Source organism: Callithrix jacchus, chromosome 7, assembly GCF_049354715.1.
Source record: "Callithrix jacchus isolate 240 chromosome 7, calJac240_pri, whole genome shotgun sequence".
NCBI classification, from domain to species: Eukaryota; Metazoa; Chordata; class Mammalia; order Primates; family Cebidae; genus Callithrix; species Callithrix jacchus.
Genome location: NC_133508.1, coordinates 26462516 through 26483848, shown reverse-complemented (window position 1 = coordinate 26483848; position 21333 = coordinate 26462516). Strand labels below are relative to the sequence as shown.

General features: G+C 38.6%; 1 protein-coding gene across 8 annotated transcripts in view; it reads right to left on the bottom strand.

Moving 5' to 3' along the window:
* The window catches only part of MYO3A (myosin IIIA), a 236097-nt gene that overhangs the window by 25060 nt on the left and 189704 nt on the right, over positions 1–21333 (bottom strand). For all 8 annotated transcript variants that reach the window (XM_035306980.3, XM_054258524.2, XM_035306978.3 and 5 more), the window contains 4 exons: positions 19612–19774; positions 17927–18050; positions 14985–15873; positions 12727–12871 (listed from right to left, as the gene is read on the bottom strand). In XM_035306980.3, the coding sequence (XP_035162871.3) occupies positions 12727–12871; positions 14985–15873; positions 17927–18050; positions 19612–19774 (1321 nt within the window). The remainder of the gene's footprint in view (positions 1–12726; positions 12872–14984; positions 15874–17926; positions 18051–19611; positions 19775–21333) is intronic.

The following is a 21333-nucleotide window of genomic DNA, read 5'->3' as shown; positions in this document are numbered from 1 at the left end:
TTTTTCTTTAATAAATCAGCTTTTTTGTTTCTGTATATTTCTATTTCCTCCTAAGAGTTTATGACCTTCAAGCAATTGAGTGACCTATGGGAAATCTTAGTAGAGGAATTTTCACTGCTGCATGTTAAAGGCAGACTCACTCTAGTCATGGTTGCAACCTGCCTTCTGGAAGTTGCCTTTTCCACCAGTCACCTCATTTGCCCTCAGCCAGGCTGGCTGTTTTGCTCTGGCTCTTGACTTAAAGAGCACTGCACAGAGTTCTGAGCTTCTGGACAGGACAATTCCAGAGGAGTCCTCTCTGCCTTACACTGCTTCCCTCCTTTAGCTCCTATGGACATGTTCAATTCTCTGTCTCTTTTTATTAAGAGATGGGGTCTTGTCATGTTACCTAGGCTGGTCTTGAATTCCTGGGCTGTAACCCTCTCACCTCAGCCTCCCGAGTAGCTGGGATTACAAGCCTGAGCCATCGTACACTTAATCCTCATGCTTGCCCTGGATTTGACCTTTTGTGTCTACTCTGGGATATCTCTGTTCTCTTGAGTTTGAGTGAAAAGCTAAGGGTAGGTGCTTGTCCTATCCTCTGAGTGTCCTTAGAACTTAGGGGATGCCTTACTGTTTTTTTTTTTAATTTAGATAGTTTCGCTCTGTCACACAGGCTGGAGTTCAGTGGCGCAATCTTGGCTCAATACAACCTCCACCTCCTGGGTTCAAGCAATTCTCCTGCCTCAGCCTCCTGAGTAGCTGGGATTACAGGTGTGTGCCACCATGCCTGGCTAATTTTTGTATTTTTAATACAGACAGGGTTACATCATGTTGGTCAGGCTGCTCTTGAACTCCCGACCTTATGGGGGTGCCTTACTATTTAGGCGATCTGACTCACAGTCTTCTCTGACCTTCTCAAGTGGCAACTGCCAGCTCCCACCCCCATTCTGAACTGCACAACTACTCCTGTGGCCCTTCTTTTCCTGCCAACTGAATGCCAATGCCTCAGGGCCAGCTTACACCTCTACCTATCCTGTAGGTCATAGGTTTGTAGCTTTTTGCCACTCTCGGATTTAGGTACTTTGAACTAATACCCAGATCCTTGAAAACAAAACTTAGTTTTTAAAAAATACTGGTAGGTTTAGGTAAGGTGCTGCTCCAGCCTGCCCATCTCTCTCCTAGTTGTGGCAGGAGAAGCAGGAGGATAAAGCAGCCTGTGTGGGAGGTGAGACCCACAGATATATGCTCTGGACTATCACTTGTTTCTTGGACATTATCACTACATATCAGCGGTCTACTTCTATCATTTTCCTTGGGCTGTTATTTTGCATGTATTGGAGTCCTCAAAAGCCAGTTCATTTTGTTCTAGTCCAGGGAGTTAGATTATACCCACATGCCCGGTCATCTCGCTTATATGTGAGCAGTCATCAAAACAGGACACCATACCAGAAGCACATGTGAATACACGTGGTGATACCAACAGATCTTTGTTGGAGAGAGTGAGCTGTTATGCGGAACACTATAAGCATGTCTTCTGTGTATGACTGCTCACCAACTACGGACATAGCCAAACAACAAAAAAGCATGTTTATTTGCTAGGAGAATAAGGAAAACTCAGAGGTGGCATCTAATTATCTCTTGGCTGTTTTTCAAAATGATGTGGGTATTCATTTATTTTTTAAAAATTAAATATATAGCCTGAGGTGAAAACTTACAATAATTTTTTCCCAGAGAGCCAAACTTTAAAAAATGATTTAGTGACTGTTCACAGTCATTTCTTAGATTGGCCTGTTAAAAACACAGAATTGAAGAACATTCTCTGACTTTAAACACACAACATTTGTTTTTTCTTTTGCTCTGCTCATACTTTATAACACATAGATAAAACAGTTTTTGGTTCCTATCAAGATGAGCTGAAACATACCAGTATTTTTAAAAAGCCATTATTCATTATTAGGGCACGTCTGATCACAAGCTGGCTGGAGGAATATCAAACAAGCTTTTAGTGGCTTAAGGCAGCATGGCAGCAAAGGTGACATATCTGGAGGTGACACTCTAGTCTTACCACATATGGCTATGGAAGTCCTATACCAGGTTGCAATAATATTATTCAGACTCTTAATTTTATATAGAAGTGTAGTGAGGGATGCAGAGTGTCTGCTCTGCTGGAGATGAGGATCTTATTCTCACTACTAGTCACTCAACTCTTCTAGTACCCTAGATTTAGGAGCTCTATTAATGAACCACCTCACGTATGTAAAGATTAAGCTGACTTATTAACAGTATTATAATTCTGCAATATTTTATTCAGTGGTTAGATTAGCTAGAAATTTTCTAAGAATATTCTTTGAAAAATGAATGTAAAGGGCTATTAATGTTCCATATATGAATGTCATTACTTATTAATCATTCTCTTATTGTCCAATTTTATTTCTTGCCATATATACAATTTTTTTTGCTCTGATTATTTCCTTAGGCTATGTTCTCAGAAGTGGGTTTACTGGGTCAATGATATAAACTAATTCAGTGGGTTTTTCTTTTCTGGGGCACATATTGCCAAGTCACTTTTCAAAATGTTGATGCTGCCATCTTACCATATATTTAGGAATAATTACATTAGCACTTTGTCATTACTGTTAAAATATTATTTCATACTTGCCATTTTGATGAGTAAAGAATAGTAACCTGGTTTATTTTTTATTTTTTTCATTCCTAGAGCGATCATATATATGCTTATTTTCCATATGTATTTCTTCTTTTGTAAACAAATTAATGGCTTGTGCCACTTTTCCATTGAGAGTGCTATTTTCTGACTAATTTATAAAGAGCTTTTTCTACATTAAACAGTTTAACTCTTTTTACATTTGTTCCAAATATTTTGTCAGCTCTTTAACTTTCAATGCTTTGGAATCTCTAGAAGGTTTTAACGTTCATGTAATCCAAATCCATCACAGTTTTTCTTTGTAATTCCTTTTATTACTTCTTATACTTTGTCCTTTTCTAAGCAGAGATTGTGAAATGCTCAGTTCATAGCATCCGGCTTCTTCTGGTTTATTTCTTACATTTAAATGATCAATGCATCTGGAAAATATCTGGGCACTGAGCAGAAGATAAGAATATTTTATTTCCTCATCCCAAATCAGATAAATTTTAAGCATTATCCATCCATTTATTTTTGTTCGTATGTAACTTTTTGTAAATGACATTTTTAAAACAAATACTCAGGCCAATTTTAGGGCTATTCCATTCCATAAATCTGTGATAAATTTTTGTAAAGGAGGCATATGATTTTAATTATTATAGCATTATTCATTTTTACTATCTAATAAGTAAGTCCTCATTTATAATTATTCTTTATTTCTCTGAAATTTACAAATAATCCTTAGGGATATTTTCTTAAGTTTCAAAGAAAATCTCAAAAAAACTCAAAACCTAGCAGAAGACAAGAAATAACTAAGATCAGAGCAGAACTGAAGGAGATAGAGACATGAAAAACCCTTCAAAAAAATCAATAAATCCAAGAGCTGGTTTTTTGAAAAGATCAACAAAATAGACAGACCACTAGCCAGATTGATTAAAAAGAAAAGAGAGAATAACCAAATAGATGCAATAAAAAACGATAAAGGGGAAATCACCACAGATTCCACAGAAATTCAAACCATCATAAGAGAATATTACAAACAACTCTATGCACATAAACTAGTAAACCTGGAAGAAATGGATAAATTCCTGGACACTTGTGTCCTCCCAAGCCTAAACCAGGAGGAAGCCGAAACTATGAATAGACCAATAACAAGGTCTGAAGTTGAGGCAGCAATTAAGAGCCTACCACACAAAAAAAGCCCAGGTCCAGATGGGTTGACAGCCAAATTCTACCAGACACACAAAGAGGAGCTGGTACCATTCCTTCTGCAACTATTCCAAATAATCCAAAAAGAGGGAATCCTTCCCAAATAATTCTATGAGACCAACATCATCCTGATACCAAAACCCGGCAGAGACTCAACAACAAAAGAAAACTTCCGGCCAATATCCATGATGAACATGAATGCAAAAATCTTCAATAAAATACTGGCAAGCCGATTGCAACAGCACATCAAAAAGCTTATCCATCATGATCAAGTAGGATTCATCCCGGGGATGCAAGGCTGGTTCAACATACACAAGTCTATAAACGTAATTCACCACATAAGCAGAACCGAAAACAAAAACCACATGGTTATCTCAATTGACGCAGAGAAGGCCTTTGACAAAATTCAACAGCCCTTTATGCTAAAAACCCTCAATAAACTTGGTATTGATGGAACGTATCTCAAAATAATAAAAGCTATTTATGACAAACCAACAGTCAATATCATACTGAATGGGCAAAAACTGGAAGCATTCCCTTTGAAATCTGGTACTAGACAAGGATGCCCTCTTTCACCACTCCTATTCAATATAGTACTGAAAGTTCTAGCCAGAGCAATCAGGCAAGAAAAAGAAATAAAGGGTATTCAAATAGGAAAGGAGGAAGCCAAATTGTCTCTATTTGCAGATGACATGATTGTATATCTAGAAGACCCCATCGTCTCAGCCCAAAAACTTCTGAAACTGATAAGCAACTTCAGCAAAGTTTCAGGATATAAAATCAATGTGCAAAAATCACAAGCATTCCTATACACCAACAACAGACTTAAAGAGAGCCAAATCAAGAACGAACTGCCATTCACAATTGCTACAAAAAGAATAAAATACCTAGGAATACAACTTACAAGGAACGTAAGGGATCTCTTCAAGGAAAACTACAAACCACTGCTCAATGAAATCAGAGAGGACACAAACAGATGGAGAAACATTCTATGTTCATGGTTAGGAAGAATCAATATTGTGAAAATGGCCATACTGCCCCAAGTAATTTACAGACTCAACGCTATCCCCATCAAGCTACCATTGACTTTCTTCACAGAACTGGAAAAAAACACCTTGAACTTCATATGGAACCAAAAGAGAGCCCGCATAGCCAAGTCAATTCTAAGCAAAAAGAACACAGCGGGGGGCATCACACTACCGGATTTCAAACTATACTACAAGGCTACAGTAATCAAAACAGCATGGTACTGGTACCAAAACAGAGATATAGACCAATGGAACAAAACAGAGGCACCGGAGGCAACACAACATATCTACAACTATACAATCTTTGATAAACCTGACAAAAACAAGCAAGGGGGAAAGGATTCCCTGTTTAACAAATGGTGTTGGGAAAACTGGCTAGCCATGTGCAGAAAGCAGAAACTGGACCCCTTCCTGACACTTTACACTAAAATTAACTCCAGATGGATTAAAGACTTAAACATAAGACCTGGCATGATAAAAACCCTAGAAGGAAATCTAGGCAAAACTATCCAGGACATAGGAGTAGGCAAGGACTTCATGAACAAAACACCAAAAGCATTGGCAACAAAAGCCAAAATAGACAAATGGGACCTAATGAAACTCCACAGCTTCTGCACGGCAAAAGAAACAGTCACTAGAGTGGATCGGCAACCAACAGAATGGGAAAACATTTTTGCAGTTTACCCATCTGACAAAGGGCTGATTTCCAGAATTTACAAAGAACTCAAACGGATTTACAGGAAAAAAACAAACAAGCCCATTCAAAAGTGGGAAAAGGATATGAACAGACACTTTACGAAAGAAGACATATATGAGGCCAACAATCATATGAAAAAATGCTCATCGTCACTGGTCATCAGAGAGATGCAAATCAAAACCACATTGAGATACCATCTCATGCCAGTTAGAATGGCGATCATTAAAAAATCTGGAGACAACAGATGCTGGAGAGGATGTGGAGAAATCGGAACACTTTTACACTGCTGGTGGGAGTGTAAATTAGTTAAACCACTGTGGAAGACAGTGTGGTGATTCCTCAAGGACCTAGAAATAGAAATTCCATTTGACCCAGCAATCCCATTACTGGGTATATATCCAAAGGACTATAAATCGTTCTACTATAAGGACACATGCACACGAATGTTCATTGCAGCACTGTTTACAATAGCAAAGACCTGGAACAAACCCAAATGCCCATTTATGATAGGTTGGACTGGGAAAATGTGGCACATATACACCATGGAATATTATGCAGCAATAAAAAATGATGAGTTCGTGTCCTTTGTAGGGACATAGATGAATCTGGAGAACATCATTCTCAGCAAACTGACACAAGAACAGAAAATGAAATACTGCATATTCTCACTCATAAGTGGGTGATGAACAATGAGAACACATGGACACAGGGAAGGGAGCACTAAACACTGGGGTCTATTGGGGGGAATAGGGGTGGGACAGCAGGGGGGGGACTTGGGGAGGGATAGCATGGGGAGAAATGCCAAATGTGGGTGAAGGGGAGGAAGGCGGCAAAACACACTGCCACGTGTGTACCTATGCAACTACCTGCATGTTCTGCACATGTACCCCAAAACCTAAAATGCAATAAAAAAATCACCATTAAAAAAAAAGAAAATCTCAAAGATATTTTGAATGCAATTTTTTTAAATGTAGAAAGTAATTTTATAGTGGTCATGTTTACAGTATCTTATCTTTCAATTCAGAAACACAATGTATCATTCCATTATGTTTTTCTTCTTTTTTGTCTCTTTGTGGTTTTGTTCCTGGCTTCATTTCAAGGTATTGATTTTTCTTTTTTTTTTTTCTCTTATTTCCAATGAGCTCTTTTTCTATTAGAAATTTTTATAAGAAAGAATATCTATCTCCATGACTATATATCCTTACTGAATTCTCTTGCTAGCATCAATCATTATTTTGATTTAATCTTTGCATTTTCAATGTTATCTAGTAATATTCCTATAATCCCATCTTTTTTCCTTTGATAGTTATACTTTTTTAAAAAGCTTCTTTTTGCTATCTTATTGGATTAACCAGAAATTTCCTAATAACATAAAAATGTGGTGTTAACTAGTAACTTTATCTTCATCCTGCTTTTTAATGAAACTGTTTCCAGTGTTTTACAGTTAATTATGAGGCAGACAACTGAATTAAGAAATGTATTCTTCTGGCGGGCATGGTGGCTCATGCCTGTAATCTCAGCACTCTGGGAGGCAGAGGCAGGCAGATCACAAGGTCAGGAGTTTGAGACCAGCCTGGCTAATATGGTGAAACCCTGTCTCTACTAAAAATACAAAAGTTAGCCAGGTGTGGTGGCAGGCACCTGTCGTCCCAGCTACTCAGGAGGCTGAGGCAGGAGATTTGCTTGAACCTGGGAGGCAGAGGTTGCAGTGAGCTGAGATTGCACCATTGCACTCTAGCCTGGGCAACAGAGTGAGACTCTATCTCAAAAAGAAAAGAAAAGAAAAGAAATGTATTCTTCATATTGTTAAAGAATATCCTTCTGCTTTTAGTTTAGTAAGAGTTTTACATTTCATCAGTACTGAGTGTTGGATTTTACTGAAAACTGTTTCAGCATTTATCAAGATAGTTTTTTTGATCTTTTGATATGTTATATTAATATGTATTATTTGGACAGTCTTTTAACATACTATTGCATTCCATTAGCTAGTATTAAATACTATACTCAGGAGTTTTACCTCTAAATTAATAATTGAGGGCGGGTGCAGTGGCTCATGCCTATAATCCCAGCACTTGGGGAGGCCAAGGTGGGCAGATCACCTGAGGTCAGGAGTTCAAGACCAGCCTGGCCAACATGGTGAAACCCCATCTGTACTAAAAATGCAAAAAAGTAGCCAGGCATGGTGGTGCGTGCCTGTAGTCTCAGCTACTTGGGAGGCTGAGTCATGAGAATCGCTTGAACCTGGGAGGCAGAGGTTGTAGTGAACCAAGGTCGTGCCACCCGCTCCAGCTTGGGTGCCAGAGTGAGACTCCGTCTCAAAAATAAATAAATAATAATTGCCATTGAATGATAGCTTTTAAAAGACATTATTGTCAGACTTGTCCTAGGATAGATGGACATCATAAAATAGGTAACTTTGTATATTTTTCTTTTTTTTCTCAAATCACATAGAATGAGATTTATCTGTTACGTGAACATGTGAATGTGTTTGCATAAAATACTGTGAATTCTTCGAACCTTGGTTGGAGGTAATTCTTTGAATAGCCACATCATACAGTAAGTCCTCACGTGACAATGTCGATGGGTTCTTCGAAACTGCAACTTTAAGCGAAATGACCAATTTTACCATAGACTGATATAAACAAGAATTAACTTCTTATGGTATATTTCTGGTCATGAAAACATTACCAAACTTTTCAATAGAGACCAACACACTTCTGATATTAAACACTGAAATAAATATGAACTATACCTACATTTAAGAAAGATTAGGCCAGGCACAGTGGCTCAAACCTATAATCTCAGCACTTTGGGAAGCTGAGGTGGGCAGATCACTTGAGGTTAGGAGTTCAAGACCAACCTAGCCAACATGGTGAAACCCCATCTCTACTAAAAAAAATACAAAAATTAGCCAGGCTTGGTGGCGGGCATCTGTAATTCCAGCTACTGGGGAGGCTGAGGCAAGAGAATCACTTGAACCCGGGAGGCGGAGTTTGCAGTGAGCTGAGATCACACCATCGTACTCCAGACTGGGTTACAAGACCAAAACTTCATCTCAAAAAAAGAAAAAAGATAAGAAACAAAGATTAGGTCTAGTGTGGTAGCTCACACCTGTAATCCCAACACTTTGGGATGCCAAGGTGGGTGGATCACCTGAGGTTGGGAGTTTGAGACTAGCCTCTGTCTCTACCAAAAATACAAAAATTAGCTGGGCGTCGTGGTGCGTGCCTGTAATCCCAGCTACCCGGGAGGCTGAGGCAGGAGAATTGCTTCAACCCAGGAAGCAGAGGTTGCAGTAAGCCGAGATGGTGCCATTGCACTCCAGTCTGGGCGACAGAGTGAAACTATGTCTCAAAAAAAAAAAAAAAAAAAAAAAAGAAAAGAAAGATTAATAAAAACAAATAAGAAAATTATTTATCCAGTTATTCCAGTTCAGAGTCATGAGTGGCTGGAGCCTCTCCTGGCAATTCAGGGTGCAAGGTGGGTCCCAAGGCTGGACAAGATGCCATCCATTGCAGGGCACACTCAGACTCTCTCATTCTCTCTCTCTCTCTCCCCCCCGCCCCACCTCTTTCTCTCTCTCTCTATCTCTCACTGGGACCACGCAGACACACCAGTTCACCTAATGTGCACATCTCTGAGATGTGGAAAGAAACGGGATTAAATATTAGCTAAGCAATATCTGGCGCAATTGTGACCTCTGGTTTTAGTACTTTGAACTATAATTTACAATGAACTTTTATAAGCTATTCAAGGAATTTTTTTTAAGAAAACATAAATTGTTAAAATATGTGAACATAGATTATATCCACAAACATTGGGGTCAATCTGCCTCCAAAGTACCCCAGTGATGATTTGCATTCACATTTTCCATCTGTCTCTATTCTAATGTTTAAATAAGATCTGAAGAATTCAGTAATTGTTAATAAATAGGAAATTTAATGACTTTTATGATTCTGTCTGCATCCTTCTGGACACAATCCTCTTAAGATCCTCTTCCCTTGTCTTTGGAGGGTCTAGGCTCCTTGGTTGCCCTCCCCATCTTTGGTCGCTCCTCTTTCCTGGTTCCTCTCTACCTGACCTGCACATGTCCAGATTCTTACACTAGGCTGTCTTCTCTTCTCAGTGTAGATAAATTTCCTGGACCTTCTCTTCTCCTCCATGGCTTCCGTACTCTGTATGTGTCCAACTGCCTCCTGAGAGGTTGTTCCAATCAATCAAAGGCTTCTCTGCCTGAATTGAATGCATACTCCTGCTTGTTATCTAATCTTTCCCACCTCAGGTAATAACATACCACCATCTACCATGATACTAGCCAATCATGTTAGAGACCTTGGCATGCCCCTTTTCCTGTGCAATCAATTACTGAATCATTTGTAATCTACAAGCTAACCATTGCCTTCTTGGCTACCATCATCTTTTGCTGATGGCTCTCATTGCCTTTCTCTTTATGGCTTTCTCTACCATCACCTTTTCTCTTTATGGCTCTCAAGTTCTATTCCTACAGTGTAATCAGATTTTTAAAAAATGTGGTTGTCTACATGTAGCAGGGTTACATTTTTTACAATGTACAACAATTCAGATATGCAAAAAATATACTTAAACTAGATTTAATTTCTGTTAGTGCTCATTTCTACTTTCTAGCATTAAATTACTTTTAACAAATTCTAGCTAAATTCTAAATTCTTAATGTCTTCTGAGTAGATTTAGTAATTTTAGGTTAGGGTCAGAAACCTAAAGTGACTAAATTTACTCAGAAGACACTAAAAATATTGAAGGCTTACATTCAGCCTTCCGTATTCTTCTCGGTCCTGCCGAATGTAAGTTGGGGATTAGGGTGGGGGACTTTCGCAGCTTTATGGCATTAGTGGGGAGGGACCATCTGTTTTGCAGCCACTCTTGGCTGGTCACTGGCATCTGCTGCATAACTTGCCCTGTCTGATCTCTGGTCACTGGACTGCTTTTCCCACTGTCCTCCTTATTCTTGGGTTCTGGGTTGTTAGCTCCACACCGTTACCCCTGTGTCATTAGGCCACATCATACTCCCTCTCAGGCACTTTCTCTGCTACTCTGTAAGACATGGGACAATTCGGATGTTTGCCAATTTAGCCTCAAAAAAGTATAGTAGAATATGCAACTTCTCCACAAGTTCAGAGAACAACAACAACAAAAAAGATTCTCCCTCTAAACCTGAAGAGTTAAAGAAATCTTTCTGAGTTACAATTCCTCTCCATGTAAGCTAAGAATTGATTTCTAATATTCTTCTTAAGACCACAAAAAAATGGAAGATTCAAGAATAAGGTGAACTTGGACAGGCACAGTGACCTATGCCTGTAATCCCAGTACTTTGGGAGGCTGAGGTGGGTGGATTACCTGAGGTCAGAGTTTGAAACCAGCCTGCCCAACATGGTGAAACCCCGTCTCTACTAAAAATACAGAACAATTAGCCGGGCATGGTGGCACATGCCTATAGTCCCAGCTACTCTGGATGCTGAGAAAGGAGAAGGAGAATCACTTGGATCCGGGAGGTGGAGGTTGCAGTGAGCTAAGATCACCAGCCTGGGTGACAGAATAAGAGTCCGTCTCAGTGAAAAAAAAAAAAAAAAAAGAAAAAGAAAAAGAATAAGGTGAGCTAATTTGACTTTCCCATAAAATTTTGCTGCTTTTCAGGCTTGTTTAAAGTCCCTGAGATGTTCATAAGTGAAAATCTTGGTGGCGACTTCTACTCCCTCCCAAGACGCTGCCTCCCATTTGCACCTCTCTTTTCCGGCTGGCAGCGGCCTGGAGTAAACTGCCTCACCTCCTTGCTTCCCCACACCACGTGCTTCTCTCTGCCCCACACTCACCAGTGTTGCTACTTCTGTGACCATGAAGGAACCTGAAGCTCCTGCCTTCCCTCAGCTCCCACCCTGCCAGCATGCCCCTTGGGCACAGGCCATTGCAGGAGCCAAAGGAATGGGCCTCTTGGCTCTAATTTGCTAGTCTATCTTCCTCACAGTAGGAGGCTCTCAGCCAGGGACAGAGAGCAGGAGAGCAGCAGGAATGAAGGGCACCAAAGAGCCAATTGTGGTCAGCTTCACCGCAATTGTTGACTTGAAAACAATGTGGCAGAATAATTTATGAAAACATTAAGATATTTCCCCTTCCTCTCATATCAGGCAAATAGCCAAGTGCATCTTTGTATTTTCCTGTCTCAGAGATTTATGCAGGGAAGAAATTAGCAGTTGCATGAGGCCAGTGGCTCCTCCTGTCTTTGGTAAGAGCCAAACTCATGGCAGAGATGATGCCAGGAAGCCCTGAGCAGGCGGTGAGATTGTGGAGGACTTCCAAGAAAGCAAGAAAATAAATGCAGATTCTTTTAGGCAGAGGTTAGCAGGGATGAAAGCTGTGGGACTCATGAACCTTATAATGATAGCTCCTTAGGGAGGTGTAAGACTGCAGAAAGAATGGACACCTGGTATGGGCGTGGAGAACATGAGGCTCCAGACTCCCATGGTTTAGGTGCCACCTGCAGGGTGTGGGAGCAGCCAGATGTCCCAACTTAAAGGGCTCGTGGAGGCCAGCTGGAGCCATGAGTGTCCCAACAATAACTTCAAGGGCAAATGATCAGAGACTATAAGCTGGATCTGATCTTTTGGTGGTATGCAAGGCCCGAAAACCTTTGCACAGCTGTGGGGAGACAGAGGTCTGAAAATTATGGAGATTGAATTCCCCACTGGTTTATTATAAAGGTTGATTAGAAAACGTTCAATATTTCTTGTATAAAGGGGTCTTGCACCTTCCACACTCTGTATTCAAGGTTGCAGATGTTGACAAAGGAAATAGAAATACTCCTATTTCTATTTTTGCTCTCTCTCATCAAATTTCCCTCCTGTCAGCCCCCTCTCTGTACCACCCCTTTTTATTACTTTCTGGTATCATAAGCCAAGTTCTAGTTAAAATGAAAAAAGAAAAACATAAAAAATGGAGGTAAACAAAGTCAGAGAAGGTAGTAAGTGGATAGAACATCCTTTAAAAAGTGTATCTCCAGAAAAGAAATGAAATAAAGGTTCTTCCCAGACAGAATACAGGCTCCTCAAATCTCCCATAGAATAAAGGTGAGAAACTAATAAACAAAGTATCTGGCATTTCTTTCCCTTTCAGGAAGCTCCAACTTTACTGATTTTTACCTGAGAGGCACTGCTGAGGAGAAACTCGTCTATTAATTGGCTTATGGTGTGAGACACCCAGATAAAGTGGCTTCAGTTGCTGTGACAAAATCATTTCATTCATTTTTTTCTGCAGAATGAAATATTCTTCAGATAACTTTGATATCTAAAAAGAAGGTCATGTGTCAGATTAAATCAAAGAAAATAATACAGAGATTTCTGCAGGCACCTAGGGCTGAGAAACGCCTTACCAACATTCTTGGGGACTCTCATGTTACTCTCCAGGGCCCACCTTGTCCTTTGTACCAGGGTCTGATAAAGTCCTTGCCTGACAACCTTCTCCCTTGTGCTATGAAAACTTGCCATCTCACATTTTTCATTAAAAACTGCCAAGCATGTCAGGCTACATGCAGAATTCCATTCTGATTGACTCCTTCCCAGGTTTCTGAGATCTGGCTTCCAGCCTTGCCACTCTGTTGTGTTTGCCTTTCTGCTTCTGTCCCGGGGACCCCTCTGCTGCCTTTGCTTGTGTAAACCTCCTTCCTTTTATTTCCAGTCTTTTCAGCCTGACTTCAGGGCTGCTCTATTCTGGGTTCTCTTTCCATCCTGCCCCAGGACTCTGTCCTGTCTGCATCCTGGCTCTGATAACACAGTTGTCCTGCTGGGTTGAGTGTGAGGCTCCTGCTGGGACAGCCTCTAGCTTTGCTCCATTGAGCAGTAAATTTACTCCCATGGTGATACTGGCCAGCTCCAAGTGGATGCCTTGGTAATTCTACATCTCAATGTCTCCATGGCATAGTAGATCTGAGTTCTAATCCCTGATTTGGTCTTTGCAGTGAGAAGAACTCTATGTTTATTAAGCTCACTATTTCCATATGCTTAAAAAAGAGTAGGAAGGGGATGGGTAAATTTAAAAAACAGCAGATCTTGGCTGGGCACGGTGGCTCACTCCTGTTATTCCAGCACTTTGGGAGGCCAAGGCAGGTGGATCACCTGAGGTCAGCAGTTCGAGACCAGCCTGACCAACATGGAGAAACCTCATCTCTACTAAAAATACAAAAAACAGCTGGGTGTGTTGATGGGCACCTGAAATCGCAGCTACTAGGGAGGCTGAGGCAGGAGAATTCCTGGAACCCGGGAGGCGGAGGTTGTGGTGAACCAAGATCCCACCATTGCCCTCCAGCCTGGGCAATAAGAGCGAAACTCTGTCTTAATAAAATAAACAAAGGCAAATCTCTACTGACAGCTAGAAGCTGGAGATTTCTGGGCCCTACCTCTAGCACTAAGGACAGTTACCGTGTTTCTCACAGGCTCAGCCTCCATCAGATACAAATAGTGTAGTTTAGGGAAGCAAGAATATTAGATGGTCCTTCTTGGAACTAACCCATTATGGTATTTCTTTTATTACTTCATACACCCTTGATTACCCTGGAAATTCATGTATTTTAGAGGCCGTCTAGTTAAAACTCTTCATTCTGCACAGAAGAAAATAACAGTGCTAAGACATAAAGTGATTTTTTTGAAGGTCAAATGCCTAGAAAGAGAAAGGAGGAACTGGAATTGGTATTTACAGAAGCTGGTTCCTGCGATCTTTCCATAGCACTAATTTATCAGAGACAAATTGTATGTTTCAGAGATAAATTGCATGTAAACACATGAAAAGCCCTAAAACCTATTGCTTCCTATGCTCGTCTCTAGAAACAGCTGAAACATGCCTATGACTGGCATGAGATATTCTCCAGAGTGGAACTTTTGTTTGTGGTTTTCCTTTATGATTCCTTAATTTCCATGACTATTCGTTCACTGTCATGATGTGACATGCAGACTTTCATCTTCACTGTATATGCCTCAGTGTGGCTACCTATCAAAATCTGATACCTAATTATGTTTTCTCAAATTTGTGAGAGGGAGAAAGCACAAACTTTAGAGTATTTAGAAAACTTAAAATGACTTTTTTTTTAGCTTTAATTAAAGGCCTCACAGATACATCAAGCTTTTCACTGTCGAGCCTTAGCATTCTAATAAGCTTTACAGACAATCTCTAGTATCATGACTACATGAGGTTTCTATCATATTTTATACTATTGTTACCACAGTAAATTGGGTTAAAGGTTCCTAGCTATTTGAATAGCACAATCTTTGAGACATTTTATTAAAAACATTTGTAGGCCCATCAACACAGATGAAACAATCTACCAGTTATTAATTATGCATTTAATTCAGTTATTGTATCATTCACAGGGACTTTTATTAGTAAATAAATTCATTTATTCACATACCTGTTTTGAAAAAATTGCCAAATCACATGCTTCTTTCTCTGAAGTCACTTTCAAGTCTTTATCATCCTTTATCTTGGTATCATAGGTTTCCTCATGTTTTGTGTGATAGGAATACAAATTGTGAGTGTTTCTTGCTACTTCTGTTGGTGCTGTGACAATCCTCTGATGCTTAAAAGAATACATCTTGTCCTTCCTCAACTGCTGCCTTCTCTTGTAACCCCGGTATTTGCTCTGAATGAACACCGCTGCTTTGTCTTCTTCCTCCTGGGTCTGTGTCACTGGCTCAAAGTGCCTCTCTTTGACCATCTCATGCCTCAGATGGTCCCCCTCCTGGCTGCATGTCGGTGCACTCTGGGTAACTACAGATATCTTCTTTTCTTTTTCCTTCATATTTGCATTTTGATAAATTGACTTTTGGCTAAGTGTAGGTTCCAAAGTTCTTTGAAAGGAAGTCTCCTTCTCTGCTAACCAAGGCCCTGGGTAGCTTGGCCTTTCTGATATGGCCTTCCTTTCTAGATACGCTGCTTTTGACTCTTCACAATTCCTCTCCTCTGTGTAGCTCTGATAGTTACTCTGAATCATAGCCTCCTCTTTCTCCACTTTCCTTAGCTTGCTGTTCTTGTCCAGATCTTTGTTAGATTTCTGTTTGGGGCTTATTTCTGGCCCTACAAGGTACAATTCTTGCTTAATCTCTTCCTTATATGCATTATTCATTTTTTTTGGAGTCTGATACCCTCTGTTGTTACTCTCCACAGCATTGGCGGTTTCCTCTTCAGGTCTGAAAGTGGAAGTCTTTACTACAGATACACTTCCTTTATTATTTGGAGCTGAAATGAATCTTTCATTAGCAGAGATTGCTTTTTCTGTTTGTTTCTTCACAGAAGATTCCCTGTGTAAAATATATTATCTTTGAATATACAGTACTAAATTTGAGCTAATTACTTCTTTTGGCAATAGCTATATGCTAGGAACAAAGAAAGCTCAAAATTCAAATGTCTCAAGTCACATTAATCAAGTGCTTTCCAAAATGTTCTTTCTGATGACAATTGTGATAACTACTCAAATAATGAGAAAATCGGATTCAACTTAGAGTGAGAAATATCCTAGCATATGAAGAACCATCTTTTCATTTAATGAGATATCTAAATTCTAGGAATTTAATCCCTTCAAAATACATTCTTTCAGAATAAAGTACCTTTAGTGGTGAGATGTTGTGAAAAATATACCTAGGTTTGAGACCAGTAAGCAGGGTATGTTCACTGGCTGACATACTGTACTTTAATAAGCACTAAGTTTACTGATTATAGGAAATATCTCATAAAATTAAAGGAAAAGCAATGTCCTCACTACAGTTCATGATCACGTAATACGGTGGCCAAAATTTCACAGTTGCTACTTTGCTAATATCCTTCCAAAATGATTTCCCCTTCACTTGAAGATAAAGCTTCTCTGTATCTTTTTTGATATTTTTTTCCAGCCAAGGGCAAAACCCTCACAAGAGGAGTATTGCCAAGAAAAAGTTAAGGTGGAATGAAAATGTCCTACCATGACACCCTGATATGCTAACACCTCTCATTGCTACTTGATGGGCTTTTGCACCAAACTTTTCATCTTATCCCAGAAACCCATGTGAGAGTTTAGGTCTTTTGTGATCTGTATATGAAGCTGGACTCTTCATTGAGTCAAATCTGGAAAAAGCTATTGGGATGCTTTTTCTAATTCTATTGACCACTTCCTAGGACTAGAATTACTATGGTATCCCCAGGCTTATACAGGAGGCATAGCAGAATCCTGTGATCTTTGGAAGTTTGCTTGACTGTTTTTAGCCAGTAACAAAGAGAAACAAATCATTTGAATCCTCACAGGCAAAGACCAAGAGCATATATATAGGTCTCAGAATATACAAAACTTGAAACACCAAATGTCTCTGTACTTCAGATAAACATTCCCATTTTTCAAATAAGGAAATGAGGTTGGCCTGAGGGATTCAGGGAGTGTTGGGTGAAGGTGAGGGGAAGAGGTAGCAGAGAAGTCATCTATGAGATCTATGAGACCACTATTGGCAGGAGAGAATAATAGCAATGGGTGAAGAGAACATTAGATGTGGATGTGTGGGGAGAAGAGGAAGCCAGGAAGCCACCTCTTCCATTTCATTCCTTCACCCTGTCTGTGGCCAGTTTTGATGTTAAAGACAAGGGGATTGGGGTTGGGGTTGGAATGATCTTTATCTGGATGACCATGTACTCAGCTTGATCAAGTTTCACTAATTGGGCAAAATGTAAATACTTTTCCCTTTCCCTAACCACTACCAACCAAGGCAGGGTTCCCTCCTCCTTGACCCCAGTTGTACTCTTTGTATATTTTTATAGCAGAGTTAACACATTTTATAAGAGTGATGTGTTTGTCGGTCATGTTTTTTTCCATAATACTGTAAGAAATTTGATAAGGATTTTGCCTCATGTGTCTATGTGTCCCCACTGCCCAGCATAAAGCCTGCTGAATAAATGAATAAGTGGTTTTCTAATATGCACTTGGAAGTACAGAGATGAAGCCTCAGAAGAAGAAAGGGCAGTTGGTGATTATGACATAGGGGTCAATGGCATATTGGCTATTAAAGCCATTGGAATGAATGAGAGGGCCCAGGGACACATTTAGATGTGGATGAGGATTTAAGTGTGGGGAGAGGAGGACATATTAGCGAAGGACACTCAGAATTAGGAGCAGAATTATAGAAAGCAATCTGGTAGAAGCCAAGGAAGAAAAATTTTGAGAAATAACTCCCAAATAGGATAGAGAACACAAAAGTAGCCATTGGGTGTTCACTGACATTTGATGTGTCAGTATCAGGAACCTGACTAGTACAACTGTGAACATTATTCTATGGCCCTGCCGATCTGAAAAATCTGTGTGTTACAATGGTATAAGAATGAACATCATTATACCTTGTATTTTCAAAGTTGTTCTTGTAGTCAAATTCCTGATTGGAAGTCTGAATGGCTGTTACTGTTGCGTTTTTCACATTAACAATTTCTTTTCTTTGTTTCCTGACAAGGTGTCCTCTTGCAGCTGAAACACACAAAGACCATAGTAGTGTTAATCATAAGAAATAAAAGAAGTCACTTTAATGAGTAAAAACGGTGGTTTTGACCATCGATATCCAAGAGGAAAATAAAATTAAAATGCCAACTAGAACAGGTTCACTTAAAAATGCGATTCATTAACAAGATTCTTCTAGATGGCAAGCTATAGCAATAATAAAGTATATTTCATACTAAGAAGAGTATTAAAATGAAACCAAAATGATAGAGCTGAGCAAAGTTGATGACAAAGGGTGCTCATTTGCTTAAAACTTAGTGATAATTAGTTTCCTTTTTTTTGCCATGCGTTTTATATATTTTGGCCAGATATATTTCAGATTATTGGAATATGTATTTCAGAATTCAGATTAATTTTTTTAAGTTTTATAAAGATAGTTCAGAGCAAATATATATTCTGTTACATTCCCTATGTCAGGACAGCACCCAATAACCAAACACATGAATAGTTCTTCTGAAAAACAGAATATTTTTACTAAGTTGGATGAGTAAAGGACTGTAAATAACCTCACATCATATTGGTATATGTTTCACTGCCAAATGAGCTATAAGGAACCTGTTTATCAGAGCTTTATAAATGTTGAAATTGTGGATAAAGGATTAGAGTCCAAAGTACTGAGTTTGCATTTTGATTTCTCAGTGAGAAGTTAAGAGCTTAAAATACAAAAAGAGATGATGATGACTCATTGCTGATTGACAGAATGAGGATTGGAACGTTAATCTCCCGAATGTCAGTCAGCTACTCTGCCCACAATATTAGAGTTCTTCAGAATGCAGGCTGCAAACCATTAGTGAATCATAAAATTGATGTAGTGGGCCAAATCTAGCATCTAAAAATGAAATAGAATAAACTAGAATTAAAAATATCAGACTGCAGTGCTTGTAGTGTGTGTGTGTCAGGTTAAAAAGCAAAATATATTTTTGTACTATAAGTATCCAGTCAAAAAATTCTGAAAGAGAGCATATTAAGCTGTGATAGGCTCTATCTAAAATTTGTTTCTTATGGAAAAATAGAAAGCAAAATCCAAAGTTTGTTAATACAGCCTAATAAAAGTTTGTAAAGTAAAGTATGGTTATAAATTTATTTCCCTAGAGTTGATAGAAATAAATGAATGCCCTTTAACAAAATAAGATTTAAGTTGTCAAAAATTATGGCAAGTGTAACCTTTGGAATAAAGTAGAAGAAATCTTATTGTCCGATGAATAATATGATTCTTGAGATCTGTAATTAATCATTTGCTATATCTTACACAATATGTCAATTGTGTTTCATTAATTCTTGACAGAAAAATTAAAAATTAAATTATTGAAGACAAAACATTTATTCAAATGTTAAAAGTGTCAATTACTAAAACAATTTGACTTAGATTTAATATAGTGAAAGTATCAAGGCAACACAGTCTGGAATTAAACACAAAAGCTATGTAAGAATTGGAGGTTTGCCTGTAAGAAATATCATAATATTGGATTTTTTGACCATATCTAAATACAACGAAATGCTTTGTTACCTGTAAGACAGTCTAAAAGATTACCTGACTGTATTATTATAGCGCTTTCTTTCCTTTTCTCCTGTATTTTTTGGTATCTTCTTGAACACAAGAATGCTCTGACACAAGCTTGAATCAAAATAAGTTTGTCAATAGCTTCCTTTCGCATTAGATTTAACTCTTCCACATGATAATATTTAAGGAACACCTGAAAAATTAAAATAAAATACAAAGAGCCATGGTACCCAGATGTGAAGCAGTTGTCTGCTATGCTTTGAAGACGATAACACATTCTAAATTGCTTGAGATTTTGGAAATCACTGTCTTTTGCTTCTTTGCCACAGATGACATTATGACAGCACAGATTTTTATGCTTGAAGAAAACATTTCTTTGAGAAGAAATGCAGAAGGGAACAACCATACTGTTTATTTACAACAGGTACCTAGGTTTTGTTGGATGAAACAGTAAGAGTGGAGGATGTTGAGGTCTTTTAGCAAAGTTTCTAGCATCATATATTCTGGGCTAAGCTAATTTTTATGCTTTTAAATTTTTTAAAGGCAATTATGTTTCCCAAATTAAAAACACCTTAACAAATCTAAGTATAGAGGACAGAACTATAGTTCTATTAGTTAATTCATCTAATGTTTATTGAGACCTGCTACAAGTATATATCTTCTGGGGATACAGAGATGAACAAGGCAGGGTCACTGTCCTTTGGGGCTGGTGGTGTTGTCAGTGGAGAGCGTAAGGCAGAGAGAGGGCCCCAGGCAGATTTAATTAACAATGTTCTCACTGGACCCAAAGTCTGCCATGGAGAAAGGAGGGCTGACTTTTCATTATTCTAAAATCAACATCAGTTGGAGCAAGGGAGGAGCCTGAAGACTTGGTGTGTTCTCATCTAACATATCCCAGCTCGGTTTTCCCCTCCCCCAAGGAAATGAAAAGCTTGTTTCTTCATTTTTCTTTTAATGACTAAATTTCCTAATAAAAGTCATCTCAAAGAGTTTATTGAATCCATCAAGAAAGTCACTTAAATTCAAATTTTATGGCTGAATCATGAGACCTGATAACCCTGACTGTAGAATTCTCTCAGCGTTCCATTACTTAAAAGCTTGGCACTGTGGGCAAACACGTTAGTGTTACAGGTTTGATTTAATTCAGTTTTAATTTCTACAGGACTCTAGATGTTAATACGTTTAATCCATTCTGCTGTTGACAATTCATTTAAAATTCAATCTATTTAAAAAGGTCATCATTTTTTTTTGCATGGCATTAGAAATGTTCCTATATTAATACTTTCTGTCCATGGTAATGAGTTGGAAAAGGTGAAGTGGAAAAATACAAATAGCTTTAAAATGCTACCTAAATATCATGCAGAACTATAACTGCAAAAGCCCTTTTTACAAGTTAAAACTCCATGTGAAGTTAGGCATGTGTTTCAGATCATAAATCATGAGGTTTTAGCCTGATGAAATTCATCTTTTTGAAATTTATCATCTAAGAGAAAATGGTATGAATAAAACACTCATTTTTAATGCCCAAAATATCCCCTTACTAAACATCAAAATAAATATGGATTACTGAATACATAGGACACTCAGTTTAAGGTAGATTAAAAAAAAAACCTCTAAAATTCTTACTGGGCTAATTTCTCATCTAAACATTATTAAAATTCTCTCCCACATCTCCTATACCCAAGACACAAATATTATAAATTTCTCTGCAAATATGGAAGTTTGTTTTGGTTTACTTCTGTGGTGTGGCTG